This window comes from Hylaeus anthracinus, unplaced genomic scaffold, assembly GCF_026225885.1.
Source record: "Hylaeus anthracinus isolate JK02 unplaced genomic scaffold, UHH_iyHylAnth1.0_haploid 11989, whole genome shotgun sequence".
Classification (NCBI taxonomy): Eukaryota; Metazoa; Arthropoda; class Insecta; order Hymenoptera; family Colletidae; genus Hylaeus; species Hylaeus anthracinus.
Window position 1 is genome coordinate 9115912 of NW_026534337.1, and position 18288 is coordinate 9134199.

Here is an 18288-nt window from a genome sequence, read left to right on the forward strand (position 1 = left end):
TTGATCGAGCGACGAGTGTCTCTAAATATGGGAAAAACGATAGGTCTTACGGCAAATTGGCAAATCGCGCGGGGTACGGGTTGCTACGTCGGTGGCACACGCGGCCGGTAACTGTAATCGGGATCGTGAATGGGGTATCGAGCGATCGATGAGGAAATCGCGCGTGCCGCGCACGGACGCATGTAAATTGTAAATCCGTCATGCTCCTTATTTGCTGGCGCTTGGTCTGACTCGCCATCGATTCTCTGTTGCAGGTCAAAGAGGAAATGACGACGTTGGTGCAGTTGCACGGGGTCAACAGCTTCAAGATGTTCATGGCATATCGTGACTTGTACATGCTGAGGGACCCAGAACTGATAGAGGTTTTCAAGACGTGCAAGGAACTGGGTGCCGTCGCCATGATTCATGCTGAAAATGGCGATATTATTGCAGAGGTATAATAAATTCCTAATCGTCTACGTTTATTTAAACTGCGCTGTTTATTTCTGTGAACTTCGTCAGCCAGTTATACCTTTACCTACAGTTAGCTAGCAATATTAGTATAGTATTAGTATTGGTATAGTTAGTCAAGGGAGTTCCATTCTCTGTCTAAATTGGTTTTTACACTGATTGCCTGGTACGAGTAGATTCGACTCGCGAATTTGATGAATATGTACCCCCATTATTCGTAACTATTTCAGAACACGAAACGATTGCTCGAGGCAGGAGTTACAGGACCGGAAGGCCACGAAATGTCACGTCCAGAGGAAGTTGAGGCTGAGGCTGTGAATAGAGCGTGCGTTATAGCCAGCCAGGTAAGTCGCCGGCGAACACATTCAACACGTGTCGGACGTAAAAGAATCATTTTTAGAAATCCACCTATCATGTTTGTCCAGTATATTTACCGCTGTTACGTGAAATTTCTAGCACACTAGTCTGAAATAAATCAATATGTCATCGCACTTTGCAGGATCCCCGACGAACACGCTTCTTTAGTAATGTTATATGCGTGCATATTTTATTTCATTCATGAATTATCATTTACGTTTGCTTATCTCTGCGTGGCGTGGCGTGATGGAAATAGAATACCCGATTGGTCAGTTGGAAGTCAATTATGATTAGACTATGAATGTTATATATATTATAAATTAATACTATACTACAAATATTTTTAGTCACTTTCAAAATTATAGTTACCGATTGGAAGAGTATCGTATAAAATTGTCGTGCCTCTCGTATGTTCGATGAAAACATGACGTCGCAATCGTTGTCCAAGTAACATAGTCATTTATGTCCACCGAACCACGTCAGAGTTCAGTATAGTTGAAAGTTTCATACGAAAGATACGTCGACCTATTCGAAAGACACAAACGCTTCGTCCTCAATTTGCAATTGATCTTATGTTGTATCGATCGAAATTCTGCATGCTTAGGTGAATTGTCCACTGTATGTAGTGCATGTGATGAGTCGTAGTGCCGCGGAGGCAGTGGTCGCCGCTCGTAAGCATGGCGTATGCGTCTTCGGCGAGACCTTGGCGGCCGCAGTCGGCACAGATGGCACAAACTATGGGCACAAATGCTGGAAGCACGCCGCGGCGCACGTCTTGAGCCCGCCTCTGAGGCCAGATCCAGATACACCTGGTGTGCTACTGAACATGTTGGCAACGTGAGTCGACAACGCGACTTTCCCTCATGGTGACCATGACATCCGAAGCGTCAGACGTCTCTTATCGAGAAAACGAGCACCACGAAATTGTTACTCTCGTTTGTGGTTGGGTGATCCTCTTCAGAAATTAAAAGTTGGACATAAGAGTAATACAGAAAAAGTGGATACACAAATTAGAATAGGTACACTAAATTAAAATAAATTTTATTGAGATACTTCTCGTTCATACTGGCCTGTGCTCTCAACTTTCGCGTTCTTACTTTTGTTTACACTAACGTAAAATTATCTCAAATAAAATTCTGAAGAGGACCAGGTGTTTACGATCGAATAAAAATTGTAGATTTAACCGATACAAGATTCATCGAGCCGAGGATAATTATCAAAAAGATGGTCACACATCAGGGTAGGGTTAACGGCTAGATAGAGGTCAGGATCGAAAGTTGCAGCGATTCGAATTATTTATGCTCGCTTGGAACGTACACGCAAACTGCATCGCGGTATAAGCACCGATATTAGGCATCCCCGCATGCACCGGAAATTATATTTAGCTATCCTGTCGAAATTCTCGTTGCATGCACGCTGATCGTAGCCACAGTTAATTTTACTTTTCCTTTGCCCTAATTTCTTTATCAGCGATCGCTGTTGTGCAGCTGGCACGTTTTTTTTTTCTTTTTTCAATGTTCAAACGTAGTTGAACGTTAAGTTACGCTGTATCGTGGAGTCAACGAATGAAGCGATTTGGGAGAAGAATTCCCTGGCTGGTAATTGATCAATGTCTTTGGATGTTCATAAGTATACTGCAGATTTTATACATTTATAATACAAGCTAATATGAGAATATTATTATATTAATTGTAGGATATATACAATTATGTTTTCCGTGTTACTATAAAATCTACAGTATACTCATGAGTATTAATTCGACAAAACAAACGTTACCTATTTATTTATGTTTTTTATGTCTGTACGTTGTACTCCCACCTCAAGTGCATTTATGGTACATACAAGTAATAGTAGTAATAGTACAAACATGTCGTTGACTCCATCACATCTTGCGTGATCACTGCTGAAAATTCTCTGTAAAATTAAGACACAGAAGACTTGTTCAGAAAAAGAAAGTAAACGCACTTTGCCTCTCAAAGCGCAGAGTGTTTCTCAGTGGTGATCAAGATTCACTGTAACCGCTACTCTGAAGACGTAATAAGAAATTATGGTCAGTGAGAGGATTAAAATGTCGCGTTTAGGTGAATAGCCCGCTGTACGTAACGGCGGTGTCGAGCAAGTCCGCCGCCGACGTTGTGTCAGCGAAAAGATCCGAGGGTGTCGTCCTGTTTGGAGAGACTCTCGCAAGTAGCGTGGGTATCGATGGTAGCGAACAATACGGGAAAGATATCGAAAAAGCGAGGCGTTTCGTTACTAGTCCACCGTTGAGACCCGATTCCACGACACCTGCTTATCTAATCGAACACCTAGCTCAGTAAGTAACCCAATTCCAAGATTCTTCCTACTATTTAATCCTGCGTAATGTACCCTATTTGACGCGCGATACAAGCAATTACTCTTAAGTTAATCGACGATAAGTATAAGGTAAAATTCGCGCAATAAAAGATAATTTTCATATACTCAACACTCGACGATCAACCTAACCGAAGACGTTAAAAATTGTATTTGCCTTCCTAATTGTTGGCCCTCGAAACTTCGGTCCACTCGATGAACAAACCACTGGTCCAAGAAACCCGATTGGTTTAGGTGAACGATCGATCGAGAGGCCCGTGATAACTTAATTTACGCATTATTGCGTCACGTCCATGTGTCTGCGTGGCACGAATATTCAAATTGACGGCAATAAATTATGGGAACAAATTGGCACACACGATATACTAGCGTAACTGAACGTAATTTTAATAGACACCGCGTGGGAAGTTGCTTTTATCTCGCCAGTGGCATTAAACTTAATTAAACGGGCAGAGGAAAAACTCGTTCAAACATCGTTCAAACGGTCAGCGTTCACCTTTAGACGTTTACTCAGGAGTACAATGTTATAGTCTTCGCGTTAAAATTATTTTAGCTTATCAGATGTCAAGGTAACCGTTTACCCTTCATCTTTATCTCCCTCGATGTTGTTTCCAGTTGCAAAGTATTAACCCAACACTTTGTTCCGTCAGAGACGGCCTCCAGGTCACTGGCAGCGACAACTGCACCTTCAACGCTGAACAGAAAGCGCTGGGCAAGAACGATTTCTCCAAGATCCCGAATGGCGTGAACGGAGTCGAGGATCGGATGTCTGTCATTTGGGAGAAAGGCGTTCACGCTGGAATAATGGACCCGATGAGGTTCGTGGCTGTGACGAGCACGAACGCTGCCAAGATCTTTAACTTGTACCCGAGAAAGGGAGTGATAGCAGTCGGCTCGGACGCTGATATAGTCGTCTGGGACCCTTACAGGAAACGTACGATTTCCGCTGAGACTCATGTCCAGGCCGTTGACTTCAACATATTCGAGGTAAAGGTCTTAACTGATATTAAGTATTAATAAAGTCCTCGTTGCTGACGGTTCAAGCCACTCGGGCTCTTACTATCTCTCCAGTATAGTTTCTATGATACTATAAGTAAAGAACAATTGGGGGATTTACTTGGTTTCAGGGCATGGAAATTCACGGAGTACCAGAGTACGTGATAGTGGAAGGCCGTGTCTGCGTGGACGAATGCGAATTGAAAGCTGTCCACGGATTTGGAAAATTTGTGGAGACTCCAACCCACAATGAATATGTATATAGTATGATAGAAGACAGAGAAAAGGTGTGTATACTCCTCTTTATCTCTTGAATTTTATAATCAAACTTCCACTCAACATTCTTGAAGTGATTCTTAATTAAATTACACAAAGTCGTCCAAAAATTACTTAAGAGACACTTGGGACAGTTGCGACATCCTCATATTTAACATTCGATAGAAATAAAAAAGCGGAAGAAGCAAACAGTCCATTACGCCCACAAACGTGGTCAAGTTGCATGTTGTTTGTTCAGAGACCGCGCGGCGTGCCACGAACCGAAGTCGAGGCGAAAAAATACGCGGAGGAGGACGCCGCCATTGCGAAGGCGAAGGAAGAGGCTAGAGCAGCGGCAATGGCTAAGGCACACCAGACGAACGGCACTTACCCGAGCCCGAAACCGAAACTGAAGATGCCTGACTGCGTGCCTACGTTACCAGATTCTGCCGTGGTTACGCCATCCTCGAAAGGTCCTCGACTAGAAGGACAAAGAAATTTACAGGACACCACTTTCTCCATCAGCGGTAGGTAGCAGACTAATCGAGGTACATTACCTGGATGAGAGCTTCTTGGATGCAACTGACAAGTTTCAACGCATAACGAAACTTTATAAACTTTGACAATTAATAGTACAGAAACTAAACCTTCTTGGCACGAAAGCTTCGAGGGTTATGATGTTCGGTACCTATAGAATAAATGTCTGAATCGTCATGTTAATCCACGACCCCGTAGATATGATATCCCCTTGAGAACATAGACTTGAGTTCACTTGGCATAAGCGGTCAGTTCTCTAGATCTTTTATCCAAGAAGTTCTAGCCTATGACTCGTCGTGATTTAATATTACGAATCAGGAAGATTATCTGTTCGCAGAGGACGTCGAGGAAGGAAGAAGAGCATGCATCCGCGTAAATAATCCACCTGGTGGCCGTAGTGCGGGAGGCTTTTGGTAATTTATGAAAGAAAGTGATCAAGGTTCGCTTTGCATATAGTGATTTTTTATTACTAAGAACGGAGTAAATCCCTCTCCCTAATCACCCTCCTTATCATTCGCATATAAACACGTACACATCTGCATTTTTCCCCTTGTTTTCTGTTTCACGTGAGAATCGTCAGCCCGCTTTCAGGTTCGCTACTCACCAAATATTAAGACTTAAGTTTAGTTTCGTTTACAATTGACATATATTCCCATCGTATCAAGGTCTGTTCCATTAAAGGAGGATTCGAAAGCCACTGGTCAGTAGAGAGTGTACGTTCGCATTCGTGTGTCGCCTCCATTTCTCGCTTCATTATCGCTTCATTGCCGCCTTTGTGCATCGAACGCTTCATTCTTTGACCTTGGACCGTTCGCACGTCCCTCGTGATTCGTGTTTAGTTTGACGATAGGTTCGACTTTTGTGTGCAATAAATGAAATTAGTCGTTCTTTGTGCCACGCGCACCTTGATTAATTTTTCTTCGTGAATGGTGACTCAAATACTGATATAATTGTATTTAAAGTTAAACTTACCAAGACCAAGTTGGTGTTAAATAAGATCAACTGGTTAAAACGCGCCAAGTACCACGAAGAAAGGCTACAGAAACGCTTCCTTTTTCGCCAAAATTACATACACGTTTTCTGCCACTAATTAATTTTAAATACAGTTATACAATCAATTTGAATTTGTGCAATCGAGTGTTTCGCTAATCAGACATTTATCTCGCGAATATCTTCGTCTAGTGTCGCAATTTTATATTTGACTGTGTTAATATGGAATATATGACGAGATCAGAGGGAGGAATTATTCTAGTTTCTTTGTTTATCGAGAGAATTTCGAATGGCAAGTGGATAATTTTCTGACAAGAATACTCCAAGGTCAAGCTTGTCGAGCATCTTATTTATTGCATATATGTATACATATTACTCCAGGAAAAACGTTTGCATCTACCAATGCAATCTCGAAGACTTTTCGTGACACCTGAATCGCAATTATTAAAACGTTATCGTTCACGGATCATAAGTTGTATATTAAATGGTTGTTAGTTGTTGTTATGACTTTACGTTCTGTATCGTACGATCATTTACGGCAACACCAGTATACATAGATTGTCGTTTTACCAGCGATTTACGTCGATCATGTACTCTGATGTAAATATTACATGGCCGGTGTAAATATTACGGATATTTCGTTTTCATCTAAACAAGATTTCCCCAGCAAGCGATTATCTCATGGGCATAATACGATACATTTTATATACTATAGATACATTTAGCTTTAGAACCGACACGTTTGTAAGTTTAATCTTAAGAGCTAATCTGTTATCTATAGATTGCAAATTTTATGCAAGAATGCATGCTGGTATGGAAAGCATATACAAGACTCGTACAGAATATATTTCATAAATTAGTATATAATAATATTAATACTTCATTCTGTATAACTGCGTATCTTCTGCAAAGGTTATGTTTCTCATACTTGCATACACCATGAATGCATAAAATCTGTAATCTAGTTATCAAACAATTGTTCTGTTTTTTTTTTCATCGTGTTCTAGTGTTACGATGCAGCATAATATAACTCTAATGTTACGTTTCCCCGGTGAACAATAGAAATACGTTTCGGTTAATTGTATCGTTAATTTGTAATGAGTGTAAATATTAAAGTATTTCTCAGTTTTCGCAAACGATTCGAGGAACTCTCACCATTGTTTTGCAAGAGATGGACGAATCATTAATCACGTTAAACGTTGACTGTTTTATTCGAAGCGGATCGTAATGAATCGATACAGCTCAATTACCCTAAAAAATTACACCTATCAATCAAGAGAAAGTGTCGAGGTATTAAAGGTTAGGACATTTTTTGGATCTTTTTCACCGTATTTGTACCATCGTAGAATTTACGAGATTAGAGTAGTTCATGCGATAGAATGATCCTGAAACTTACGATAACGTTCGTATTCGAAAGAAGAAAATTAAAATTTTGGAATTTTTATTTCGTTCAGCAAAGATCTATGAGATTTTCAATTGAGAAATGCTAGTATCGACAATAGCATGTAGGACTATTAACTGGATAACGCACAAATCTTTCAATGAAGATACATAAGGCGCTGAAATTCTAGATCAGCCACCTATCTGTGGTGGAAGTGAAAAATTAACGCGATGCATTAGACGGGACGCACACTTGTTCACTTGCAATTGTCACTGCAGAATTTAGCGCGAAAACAGACACTTGACACAGCTTGGTTTCGCTCGAATTGATATCCCTTTTAGTTTCTTCATCGACCCAAATCCTACATTCCGAATTTTAATCTCCGAGGATTGCCTTCCCTTTCGTTTCTTAACTTTATTTCCAGAAAGTTATACATTGATTAAATCCTTGAAACGCGTACTGTTACACATACTCATCTGCGAAAGTAATTTTACCGGTAATGGTTTTAATGGTAATAATGTTAAGAGTAATGATATTAACAATAATAATCATCGCATAATAAATATCCATCACGTACTCACTATCGTGTAAAAACGAACGAAAACCGACGTTTTATGAATAACGTTGCGACTTGTCTGAACTACTCGTAAACGACCAAAACTTTGGTTACCATTGTAACAGTTGTAATATGGAAATTTACACTATCGTGAACGTCGTGATACACTTTTGAGACAAGAATTTTCGATCGCATTTAGAAGAGATATTCGAGTTTTTCTAGTAGATTTTGTATCGAAATTTCACAAGCGTTTTTAAGAGTTTCTATACACGAAATGAGTTCTACTAGGGATTACAGAACGTGCCGTTTAATTATTTGACGTAGTTTATGATAGATCTCTAAGCTATTGACCGCAGTTATTTTATCGAAACGACTTCAACGTTTCCAAAAAGGTATTGTTGTCTTCTAATGATTATATTGCTGGATATGTGTGATTATATAAGACTGCTCGAAGCCTATTTAATTAAGAAGCGGTTCTGTTTCGTTCGAAGTACTACAGTTTGTTGAGAAAAATGTTATCACCGTTTGTTTTTACCGTTTGTAGACTATTAACAATTTATTGAGTCTTTATCGTACATGTTACATTCGCTGAAAATACATAATTATCGTTTTCTTTTTTGTAAAGGTGGGGATTTTTCTGTTCGTTCACCATTGCAATGGAAATACGCGTTTTACATGAAACTTTTCTATGGGAATTCATTAACTGTACACGCGAGGGCTTGGCAACAGATTTACCTTTATAAAAAATATAATTATCAATGTGTTCACGTTGCGTGACCTCGAGTCGAGTATTCGAAAGAAATGTATAGTTTATCGATATAATAAGTGATATACAGCTAGAGTACCTATTTATGTCTGTTACAATGTATGTGATCGCTTGAAATAAAAACTTGACATCAATATTGAGCCGAGTCTCTTAATGAGTGTTAAGCCTCTTCTAGCTGTTTAGCGAAAAACTTATTTATAAGTCAGGTTTCATTGTAACGGGATTCGAAAAACATATTCGTTTATATATAATAAAACATCCTACCATTATCGAAGTAACTGTACATCGTAGAAATAAATCCTAAAATCTCATTCAAACGTTCAGTTGTAAAAACGCTTCGTTGCAAGTTAATGTTTAGAAAAAGACATCACAGAATTTTACAAAAGGGAAGATCGTACTACCGCCATTTAATGGTAAAGGTGTATGACGTAGTATTACATTCCTCTATTCGCACGCGTATTTCTACATACACTCTAGGGATATGTATCATTCATATTTTGTTCCTCTTAATTTATGGAGAGTATTTTATAGACGATGGACTACTGTTCTTCGGCTCTGTGTCGAGCTTTTTCCAATATTTCTTTTAGTTCCGATGTTCGAGGATTCTTCTGCTGCGAATAAGATTGAATTAAGTTTGAACTTTTGGGTTTAACTTAATTTTATTATTACTCACCTCGGATTCACTTCGTGCTAACGTGATTTGACTGTAAAGTCTAGTACCTTCCGATACGCCGCAGTAATGCTCCATTTGTCTTCTGGTTAAATCAAATATATCTGAACCAGTTAAATCCCTTAATTGCTTGCAGGTCCTAGAATTAAGTTAGTTCATCACAACATTATTTAGGTTTACTCTACATCTGAGAACTAAGAGCAAGGTTTGAGATCATTTCTAAGACTCATTTACTTTTCTGAAAAGCCTTTGGCGATCAACCAGCTATTTACTTCGCTGGGCGAGGAACGTTGGTCCAAGATAGCCTCGCACCCTGGAACAACTTTGACATTCTGTTTCTTCTCGCGATATATGGTGAGCACATGCTTCAGTTCCTCTTGCACTTGGTTCTGAGTGTTAATTCCTTAAAAAGAGAAAAGGTTCAAATATCCAGTTGGGAGTTGCAGAGAGTGCACTGAAAGCAGAAATTTTACCAAAATTCGACTTGGTGCTTTTGTACGTTGACACTTTGCTAGAGGTGGTAGAAGAGACTGATGACTGAGTCTGCAGAGTCGGCAGCGGAGGTGGGGGTGGGGCTGTTGATGTTGGTATTACAGGAATAACTTCCTTGGATACGTTAGCAGGTGGTGGATGCACCTCAACTATTTCCGTCACTTTATTGATTTTTGTTTTCTGATTTTCAACGATCGGTCGTGTATCTTCGTTAGTGTCAGTTCCAAGTGAGAATATTACCTTGTTACTGATAGGCGTTGTTTCATTAAATTCATCTATAAGAAGATATATCAATAAAAGTCTATTTACCACTGAAGTATAATCATTGAACTGTAATCGAATATTAAATACTACAGGCGTTAAGACAAACTTACCCCAATGGGTTTGGAGAACAGAAACAGTAGATGTTTTTCCAATGGACGATCACACCAAGAAGCACACTTCAAGCAGACAGTATCACGACAATATCAACAATAATAAACGCAATGACGCGTACAGAAGCATTTCCTGTAAAGCAGCGCACTGCGTCTTGCAATTTAAAGCAAGTACTTCAAGAATCGCGAGGTGATATATCTATTCTATCTGGGGATAGGACGAGAACATTGTCAATGCAAAGACATGTACAATCTGTAACCGAGTATATTTATTTTAATAAGTGATGTACATAAATTACAATGCAACGAAATACTGGACGGATCGTATCCCCATCCCATGGACACAAACCAAACAAAGAGTTTCACTCACTCGAGAAGAGAATACAATGGAGATTTCGCGTATATTGTATATTGCAACCTGTCATGGAAGATTTAGCGACTCGCAGACGTCTACTATAGTACAATTAAGATTCGTAAAGAAGGAAAGACGTTGAGACGAATTTGGAGACGTAAATTTAAGGCTAAATGAACAAATCAAGGTTTTGGCTTCAGATACTTGTTTTTGTAGCAATACTCACGACCCATAATGCAATGTTCTTCAACATGATCAACAATATAGATAAGTGATCTCGAAGATTACACTCTGTATGGGGCAGTAACAATAATTCTCCTTACCTAGTAGTGTTTAATTGCTAGTAGCGATTGATTGTATTAATAAAAGAATTATTTATTTAAGAGAGCGATAGATCGACTGACCTTGGGTGTCATTGCATTACAGGTCACCGAACCCAGTGTAAAAATATCTCTACCTGTGGGGTAAGTATCCCGTTCTATTTAAGGAAACGAACCTGACCTTTCCTCAAGCATTGAAGATAGCCGCAAATTTATACAGATTCGTCGTTTCGTGATACAGCTTCTTCCTCGGCCGTTCTCTTCGCGTGTTTGTACAAGCTTACTCACACTGATGCGTGCAGACACATACGATGACACGTACAAGCATCGAGAAAAAGATATGCGCCGGTCGATGAAAGCCATTGATAAATACAGGCGTATAATAAAGATATGAGTCACGTGTGTAATTGCGTTTATCGTAAAATGAACGCACGGGAAGTATGTTTTTGATCGTTCCTTTATTGTACAAGGAAGACACGCTAGGTGTCGATAGCTTTAATTCGACCCTGCAATGCTTTTTCTCAGAACGAAGCCGGATATGATAACGGAGTAATGGACGGACAGTGACTTCGCTATAGTTCCAGCGGAAACGCACAGAAATATGCACTTTACGTTGAAGCTAATGCATGATACGAATATTTGAAATGGTTGTTTGGCTATTACTTCATTAAACTTCACTTTCATACTTTTCTTCAATTATATTATACGTGAATAATACTAAGAAATACTTACTATTTGGCTTTCATATGAAATTACCACATTACAAGCGAAATAAAAATTATCTTTTATCATTTTTAACAGAAGTAGAATGAAGATTTATGAAGTGCAAAAGCTAGATATAATGAAATGGATATTCTTCTTTGCAGTGCGTTTCGCGGGTTCATAGCGAGTCCATTAGATTAGCCAGCCCAAGACTTTGACGCTTTACCTTACATTTTTAATAGAAAACTATACATATCGTTCTCTTCTGTTAAGTATGTATGTATGTATATATATATATATGTATATTTATGCTAAGATTTGGTTAGTCGATAAATATAAAAATATGGTATTGTCCTTATGGTCACTGACAAAAGGTACGGTATTAAAATGAACTCGGAGACTCCTAACCAATAGTGAAGCGATACCAGTTGATTTCGAGCATAATATAACGTGTCAGTTTCTATATATCTATACGTATGTTTTTAAATAAACACGAGAAAGAAAGATCAATGTACAGTCGTAACGAATTCACTGTTCTTCGCACGTTTAACGGTGCAATGTTTTCCAGCGTTCAATTACGTTTCTCGATCGCAGAACCGTGTATCTGATAAAGTCATTGTCTTATCGCTAATACTTCTAAGCTGCAAGAAAGAAACGATCGTTTCGATTCTTTGCGATGAAATAAATTATGTCGATGTAATTACGGTGTGATTTTCAAAGTTCTTCTATGTATCCGCGGATTTGTACGTGTTGTGAAGCACAGAATGATCGTGGATGTGCGAAACTCTGGATAACATCGAAGAACTTGGAAAATGAAGCCAATAACGCTTAACAACGTTCGAACGTATATAATTCCTCCAGTTACCATGACCCTCTTATGATAACGATATCGACGATTCGACCTAGATATTACTCGCATATACCTCTTTATATATTTATATTTATATATATATATATACAAGTGGAAAAACACGTTATTGACATAAGAAAAGTAAAAAAAAAAAGTCAGAAATCGTGGAATGCTTCGGTCAGACAAAACGCACGACGTGTACAAGTTCAAACACGACGTACACACTGATTGTAATTATAAACAATGTCAATTTATGTTGCGATGCTAACGTATTCGATGAATTGTTGACACTGCGCATGCTTTATCTTGCAGTTGAATTTGTAGCAGAGTTCCTGAACTGTGCTTTTAAAAATTAATTCTGACTCCCGATACACCTAAGTCTAGAATGAAACTTTCTGAGGATAGACCATGGAAGCCTCAAGGACCTCATACTTCATCTCATCAGGTATTTTGGTGGATCTTTCGATGCAGATCACCACAGTTTAAAAGTGATTCTATCTCCTAACAGTGATTCTATTCCTCCAAAATCTTTCAGGCAACGGAGAGAAAAGCTACGCGACCCTGGGTCACTAGATGACTTAAAAGTATCGGAATTCACCTTTTTTCCCGAGCCTCTCTTTCCTCACCCAATCAGCAGGTGCCGGTGGCGGGATCGCGTGTGTCCGATGCGTGGCTTCCGGACCTGGACTAGTGCTGGTTCTTTCAATTTCTGAATCCTAAAATTTCATAAATAGCATACAATGAATTACAATGTTTTAACAAAGAGAAGATATTGTTCAAGGTCTGTTCTATAGAAATTGAAAGGTCCAGTGCGATAATCTCAATACGACAGGTATGTAGAAACATAAAAACGTATCTATACACAATCAAAAATACATATAAAAATAGGAAAATTGTAAATAGTACTATCCCCAGAGTTGGAGCATAATCGTGACATGTTTACTGACGTTTTATCGGTACCAGATTGTCATTCAATCTCCTTATCAACCAGGGAAATCTCTGTGTACGTATTTTCATCGAAAAATGGAGATATCCGATTCCTCGTACCGGACCCTTCAATCGCAACAATCGTTACCAGCGACACCGTTTCGCAATGTCAATTACTCTCCGTTCAAGCAGACCTTTACCACTGTAATTAGTTTTCCCCAAGGTGTGTAGAGGAGTTTGCAACTCTCACCTCGTAATTGTAGCCGTGCCCCTGTCGCGGATATCGGCTGGTGTACAGGGGATTGTTGAAAACGTCGTTCTCGGCGGAATGGGACGGGTTGTGGGGCGTGACGATGGTGTGCGGCACGTGCGCGACCTGTCCCCTGGAATTCCTCGCCTTCCACCACTTCCGGCTGTCGTCGAGGATCTCCAGATACTCGCCCCTCACCACCGTCAGCTCCTTGTCGTTATTGGCCGTTCTGGGATAGGTGACCTGCGCCAAATATGAACAAAGTTCTCATTGAGATACGAAGTTTCAAGGAATTAAGGGTTAAAGTAACAAATATTAACTCTATAAGGAATCTTGAGTCTTCTATCCATCATCTGTTACTCCAATACAATTCAGCTTATCTCTAACCTGCACGATCTTCGCGTGTCTAGCCATCAGGTCGTCCAGCCAAGCCTCCTGAGCCCTCTCCATCCCAGCGACCCTCGGTGTTCTCTCGATAGAGTCCACGGATATGTCGCTGTGGGCCCTCTGGTCGACCACTCGCTCCTCTCTGCCGTACAATTCAGAACTGGTCCCATAATTTCTATCGAAGTACTCGTTGCCACCGCGCTCCTCTCTGCTCTCGTACTCCAAGTAGTCACTGCTGTAATGGGACTCGTCCACTTCGCGGTGATTGTAGTAAGGGTCGTTCTGTTGCTCCGGCAGCTCGTCCCTCTTCTGCTTATCCGCGTTTAACAACGAGGCTAGGTGATCGTGATCTCTGTCTTCTGGTATGGGATACTCCGGTGACCAACCGTCCATGAATATGGGATGATACGGAGGAACGTGTCCCTTCCATTGGTCGCGTGGTATCAGCCAAGTGTCGCCCAGAGAGTGCCACAACTCTGTCTCCTTACTAGTGACACAGTTGATGAGAAGATTGACGGCTTCTCTGGTCAACAACGGCGACACCACTTTGCTAGGTAAATTAGGATCGTAATTGGTGTCGCGAGACGCGTCCACGATCAGAGCCAGAGGGGTGAAGAGGAAGTGAACCAGCTCAGGAGCGTTGGGATCGTGGATGTGGGCCTTCAGCTTAGCCAGCAAGTTGAACGAGAGCTTGAACTTCTGGAATATATCGATGAACTCCATTTCAGGAGGCGGTTTCGCTCTCATCGTCAGCATACCGTCGCCTAGGTTTCTCTTCTTCGACTTCCGGTTGCGTCTGCGCCGCTCCAGCTCCTTGGACGCGGCCGCTGCGTGCTGCAGGCGCGCGATGAACTTCTCGATGTCGTCGAAGCAGTGGTTGAGGATGGTCACGTCGCGTTCGTACTTCTCCGAGGACGTCGAGGAGACCTCGTCGTTGTTCTCCTCGCGAGATATGTCGTTCTGACCGTCTGCTGTCGAAGTAACGATAGAATTAATTAGTTAGCTTATTTGTGAGCGTGTTGCTTGTGGAGTATATCTCGTCTTGGTATAGGTTCTGTTGCAGGTACGCTGATTAATTGTATTAAAATCAATATTGATTTATACACCACGTGGGCATGCAAGAATCGTGATAAGTGTTCTAGTCATTTAGTTTGTACTACCATGGTTTATGTACAGCTTCCTTTCTTTTTTTACAGTAACATTGATTGATACAGCAAAAATTGTGAGAATTACTCTAATTATTTAATTCCTAAATAGGTTCCTCTTTTTTTTACAGTAACCCGGTGTTTGTAACAGAACGTATGGCAGGACTAGGTGCACCAAAGGAAGGTAACTGCATCAGTACCGTTATTAGCGTTAAAAGCAGACACTTGTTCTCGAACGTTCACCCCATTCAAGGGTGGCTCAGGTGGAGGCAATGTGGGAGGCGGTGGTATGCGACCCCTAGGTCCCCTGGGCGAACCTCCGGGTACCAATTTCCCCATCTGCAACATTTTCAAGTCCTCGACGAGGTCCTGGGCCGAGACGCTTTGACACTGGAATATATGCATCTCTGCTCGCTGACCGGAACCGCTGTCATCCGCCACTGTGAAGACGAGAATGTTGTTATACATCTCCATAGGGTCCCTCGACGTGAATGCGGTCGGTTCCTGTATCAACGAGGCTGGGAATCGCTCCATGACGGCCTGCGTACGAATTTTTCAACGATGCATTAAGTGAAACTGTCTCGTACTCTGGCTACTATGTAATTTCACATACGTTCCACTTCGTATTATCATAGTTCAACCACAGACAGACGATATTTTAGGGGGGTGATTCTAGGCTGTAAGTTTTATTCGGTTCTTTTCTTTATTAGAGAAGATGGAGGAAAGATTTGCTTAATCTTTTTTTGTGTGGAATTCTATTCTCTTTAAGATTTGTGTTGGAAGTCTTTTTGAAATTTCTACGGACAAGGACAGTAGAATAATTTAAAAGTGTAGAAGGTAGATGTATCCATAGATTAAAGAGAATACAAGTTTACAGAAAAGTATTAAACCATTCTTTTCTTTTTCTTTGACCTTCTGAAAGAACTTCTGTCTGCAGTTGAACACTCTGTACATAGTATATACACGTGGCGTGCGCGACGCATTTAGTTTCTCTCTTTTCGTATAATTATACTGTGTCAAGGATCTATTACCCCTGTCTCGTTGTCCATGATCAGGACCCAGTTCCGTTCCAGACGGAGCTGCATCTTTTGGCTCCAGATGCCGTTACTCTTCTCCAACTGCAGAAGTCGCCGCATACCGTCCGTTGGATAAACAATACCGGTTTCCTTCGTGACCGTGAACGTGGCCAAATGCTCCATCATGTACGTCGGCTCGGAGCTACTGACTCGGCCGCCCGATGTGCTCGATGGCCCACTGGAGCCTCCATCTGGATCCACACCGTGATTCCCATTAGTACCATTATCGCGAATATTCATGGGAGATGCTTGCATGCATGCAAATTAAAGAATGGTAACACTACATCCTCGAATTAGCTATTTATTGGAAGCTTTCATTTTGTTTTACGGTCATCTTCAGAATGTATTCAAAGAATTTACTGAAATTTGGAAAGACGAAGTTATCTGTACTATATCTATACTTGTATGTTGATTTTACTTACAAAAAATGAATTCTAAATATGAAGAAAATATATTTTTAAACGAACATAAAATACATACGTAAAACGAAGTTTAAAAATATAAAATGGTAATAGTAGCTTGTTCGAGATTGCGGAGTTACATTGTTGGGAGTCCATCGAGAAATGTCACTGGTATTTTTAACCCTATCGATTAATATTCCAGCGAGAAGCGAATGAATCCGCAGAGTCGTTGGATGAGTCCATAAGAAAACATCGCCATTGCCACGGTGAACTTTACAGGATCCGTTTTTACCGGGTTCCCGATGGGGCACATTATGCAATAGAGGGTTAACAACCTAATTGCGCGTTGCTCTTTCATACCGTGGAATGTGGGAATGTAAACGAGCAATGAATGATTGACGAATATGGAAGCTAGTCCGCATCCATTCGCCATTTTTGATGGTAGGAAGAGAGCGAAGAGAAAGAAGTTGCTCGAAATAAATATTACACCCATTAATTTATCATTGAACTCTCTGTATTTATACGTACATGTTTTTCTGGGGAATGATTTCAAAAAGAAGTTTGAAGTAGAATAGGATTAACAACCTTGGTAGTTTCTGTGCTAATGGGATTTTAATTACCGAGAAAGTGCCATTAGATACTTTCGATACGAGTTTCTTTTAATACAAGACTGAATTAAAGTAATTCATAAAATATTACGAAACTATTTGCTAAAATTACGTTGCAGCGTATCGAATATTAAAAAGTACAAATATTATTGTCATTATTACCTTTGTAAGTGGAAGGACTGTGTCCGCTGTTGTAGTATGGCATCGTGGCCGAACGTTTAACTTCTTATCTGAAAGAAACGATTAAATCTTATTTCTGTAACCAATTATCGAATCACGAGTATTTGTTTTTTCTACGCTAACTTTCGATTCACGTTTGAGACGAGCAATCTCGATCCATTTAATCGACTCGAAAAGCTGTAATTTGGACAAATGTCGATGACTTCTTTAGATAAGGAAAATTGGCGTGGCAGTCAACGTGTTAATGACAGAGAGACAGGCGATAGTTGCACGTCGCCGTATCGTATCCGGCTACCGGGTCATGGGGACCATACTTGGCGGCACGAAAGCCAGCTTGTAACCAAAGTGAAATTCCAATGAGCCTAATTCACTCGCCGGACATGTCGGGAATTCCTTTCGCGTGCCGTCCACTTATCGAATCTTCGTCGGCCATGGAGGTGCGATTCTCGCGGACAATGGGCCGATAAATATTATTTTTTGATGAACGTTTTGCAGAAACGTCAACCTATGGAATCCACGTCTGGAGAACTGGGGGAATGTCCCCTGGCTGGCATTCACCATCCAGAATTTTTTATGAAGATTATTTTAGCGACGACAAAAGTTTGTTACTGTAGACACTCTTCTTGTATGGAAGGTTCAGTAGCTTGCTTCGGGTTGGGAGATTTATTTATTGTTATACAGAGATCAGTAGAATCTGGAATTTAAACTAGAGGAAAGAAACAGAAGAGTTTTTAATTTTAAGAAAGGAATGCAACTAAAATAAGACATCATTAAGTAGCTGTGGAGAGGCCAAACGAATCACACATACTTGCCCAATTATTGTTATACAGAAATCAATAGAATCTGGGATTTAAACTAGAGGGAAACAAGAGTTTTTAATTTTAAGGAAGCAATGCAATTAAAATAAAACATCA

General features: G+C 40.3%; 2 protein-coding genes across 7 annotated transcripts in view; one reads left to right on the top strand and one right to left on the bottom strand.

Annotated features, from left to right (window-relative positions):
- Window positions 1-8780, top strand: part of LOC128887935 (dihydropyrimidinase) — a 24517-nt gene extending 15737 nt beyond the window's left edge. Inside the window, exons 4-10 of one of the 2 annotated variants that reach the window (XM_054144450.1) lie at window positions 255-434; window positions 681-794; window positions 1412-1644; window positions 3810-4146; window positions 4287-4442; window positions 4670-4937; window positions 5285-8780. In XM_054144450.1, the coding sequence (XP_054000425.1) occupies window positions 255-434; window positions 681-794; window positions 1412-1644; window positions 3810-4146; window positions 4287-4442; window positions 4670-4937; window positions 5285-5364 (1368 nt within the window). In that variant the 3' untranslated portion in view covers window positions 5365-8780. Of the gene's footprint in view, window positions 1-254; window positions 435-680; window positions 795-1411; window positions 1645-2888; window positions 3122-3809; window positions 4147-4286; window positions 4443-4669; window positions 4938-5284 lie in introns of both variants that reach the window. The other variant, XM_054144451.1, reaches the window with a different exon arrangement.
- Window positions 8412-18288, bottom strand: part of LOC128887932 (epidermal growth factor receptor kinase substrate 8-like) — a 23272-nt gene continuing 13395 nt past the window's right edge. For 3 of the 5 annotated variants that reach the window (XM_054144438.1, XM_054144439.1, XM_054144440.1), the window contains exons 2-11: window positions 17357-17424; window positions 16141-16376; window positions 15310-15649; window positions 13965-14935; window positions 13578-13820; window positions 12999-13116; window positions 9784-10077; window positions 9545-9713; window positions 9314-9449; window positions 8412-9251 (exon numbers count right to left, since the gene is read on the bottom strand). In XM_054144438.1, the coding sequence (XP_054000413.1) occupies window positions 9180-9251; window positions 9314-9449; window positions 9545-9713; window positions 9784-10077; window positions 12999-13116; window positions 13578-13820; window positions 13965-14935; window positions 15310-15649; window positions 16141-16376; window positions 17357-17399 (2622 nt within the window). In that variant the 5' untranslated portion in view covers window positions 17400-17424 and the 3' untranslated portion in view covers window positions 8412-9179. The remainder of the gene's footprint in view (window positions 9252-9313; window positions 9450-9544; window positions 9714-9783; window positions 10078-12998; window positions 13117-13577; window positions 13821-13964; window positions 14936-15309; window positions 15650-16140; window positions 16377-17356; window positions 17425-18288) is intronic. The other 2 variants (XM_054144443.1, XM_054144442.1) reach the window with 2 other exon arrangements.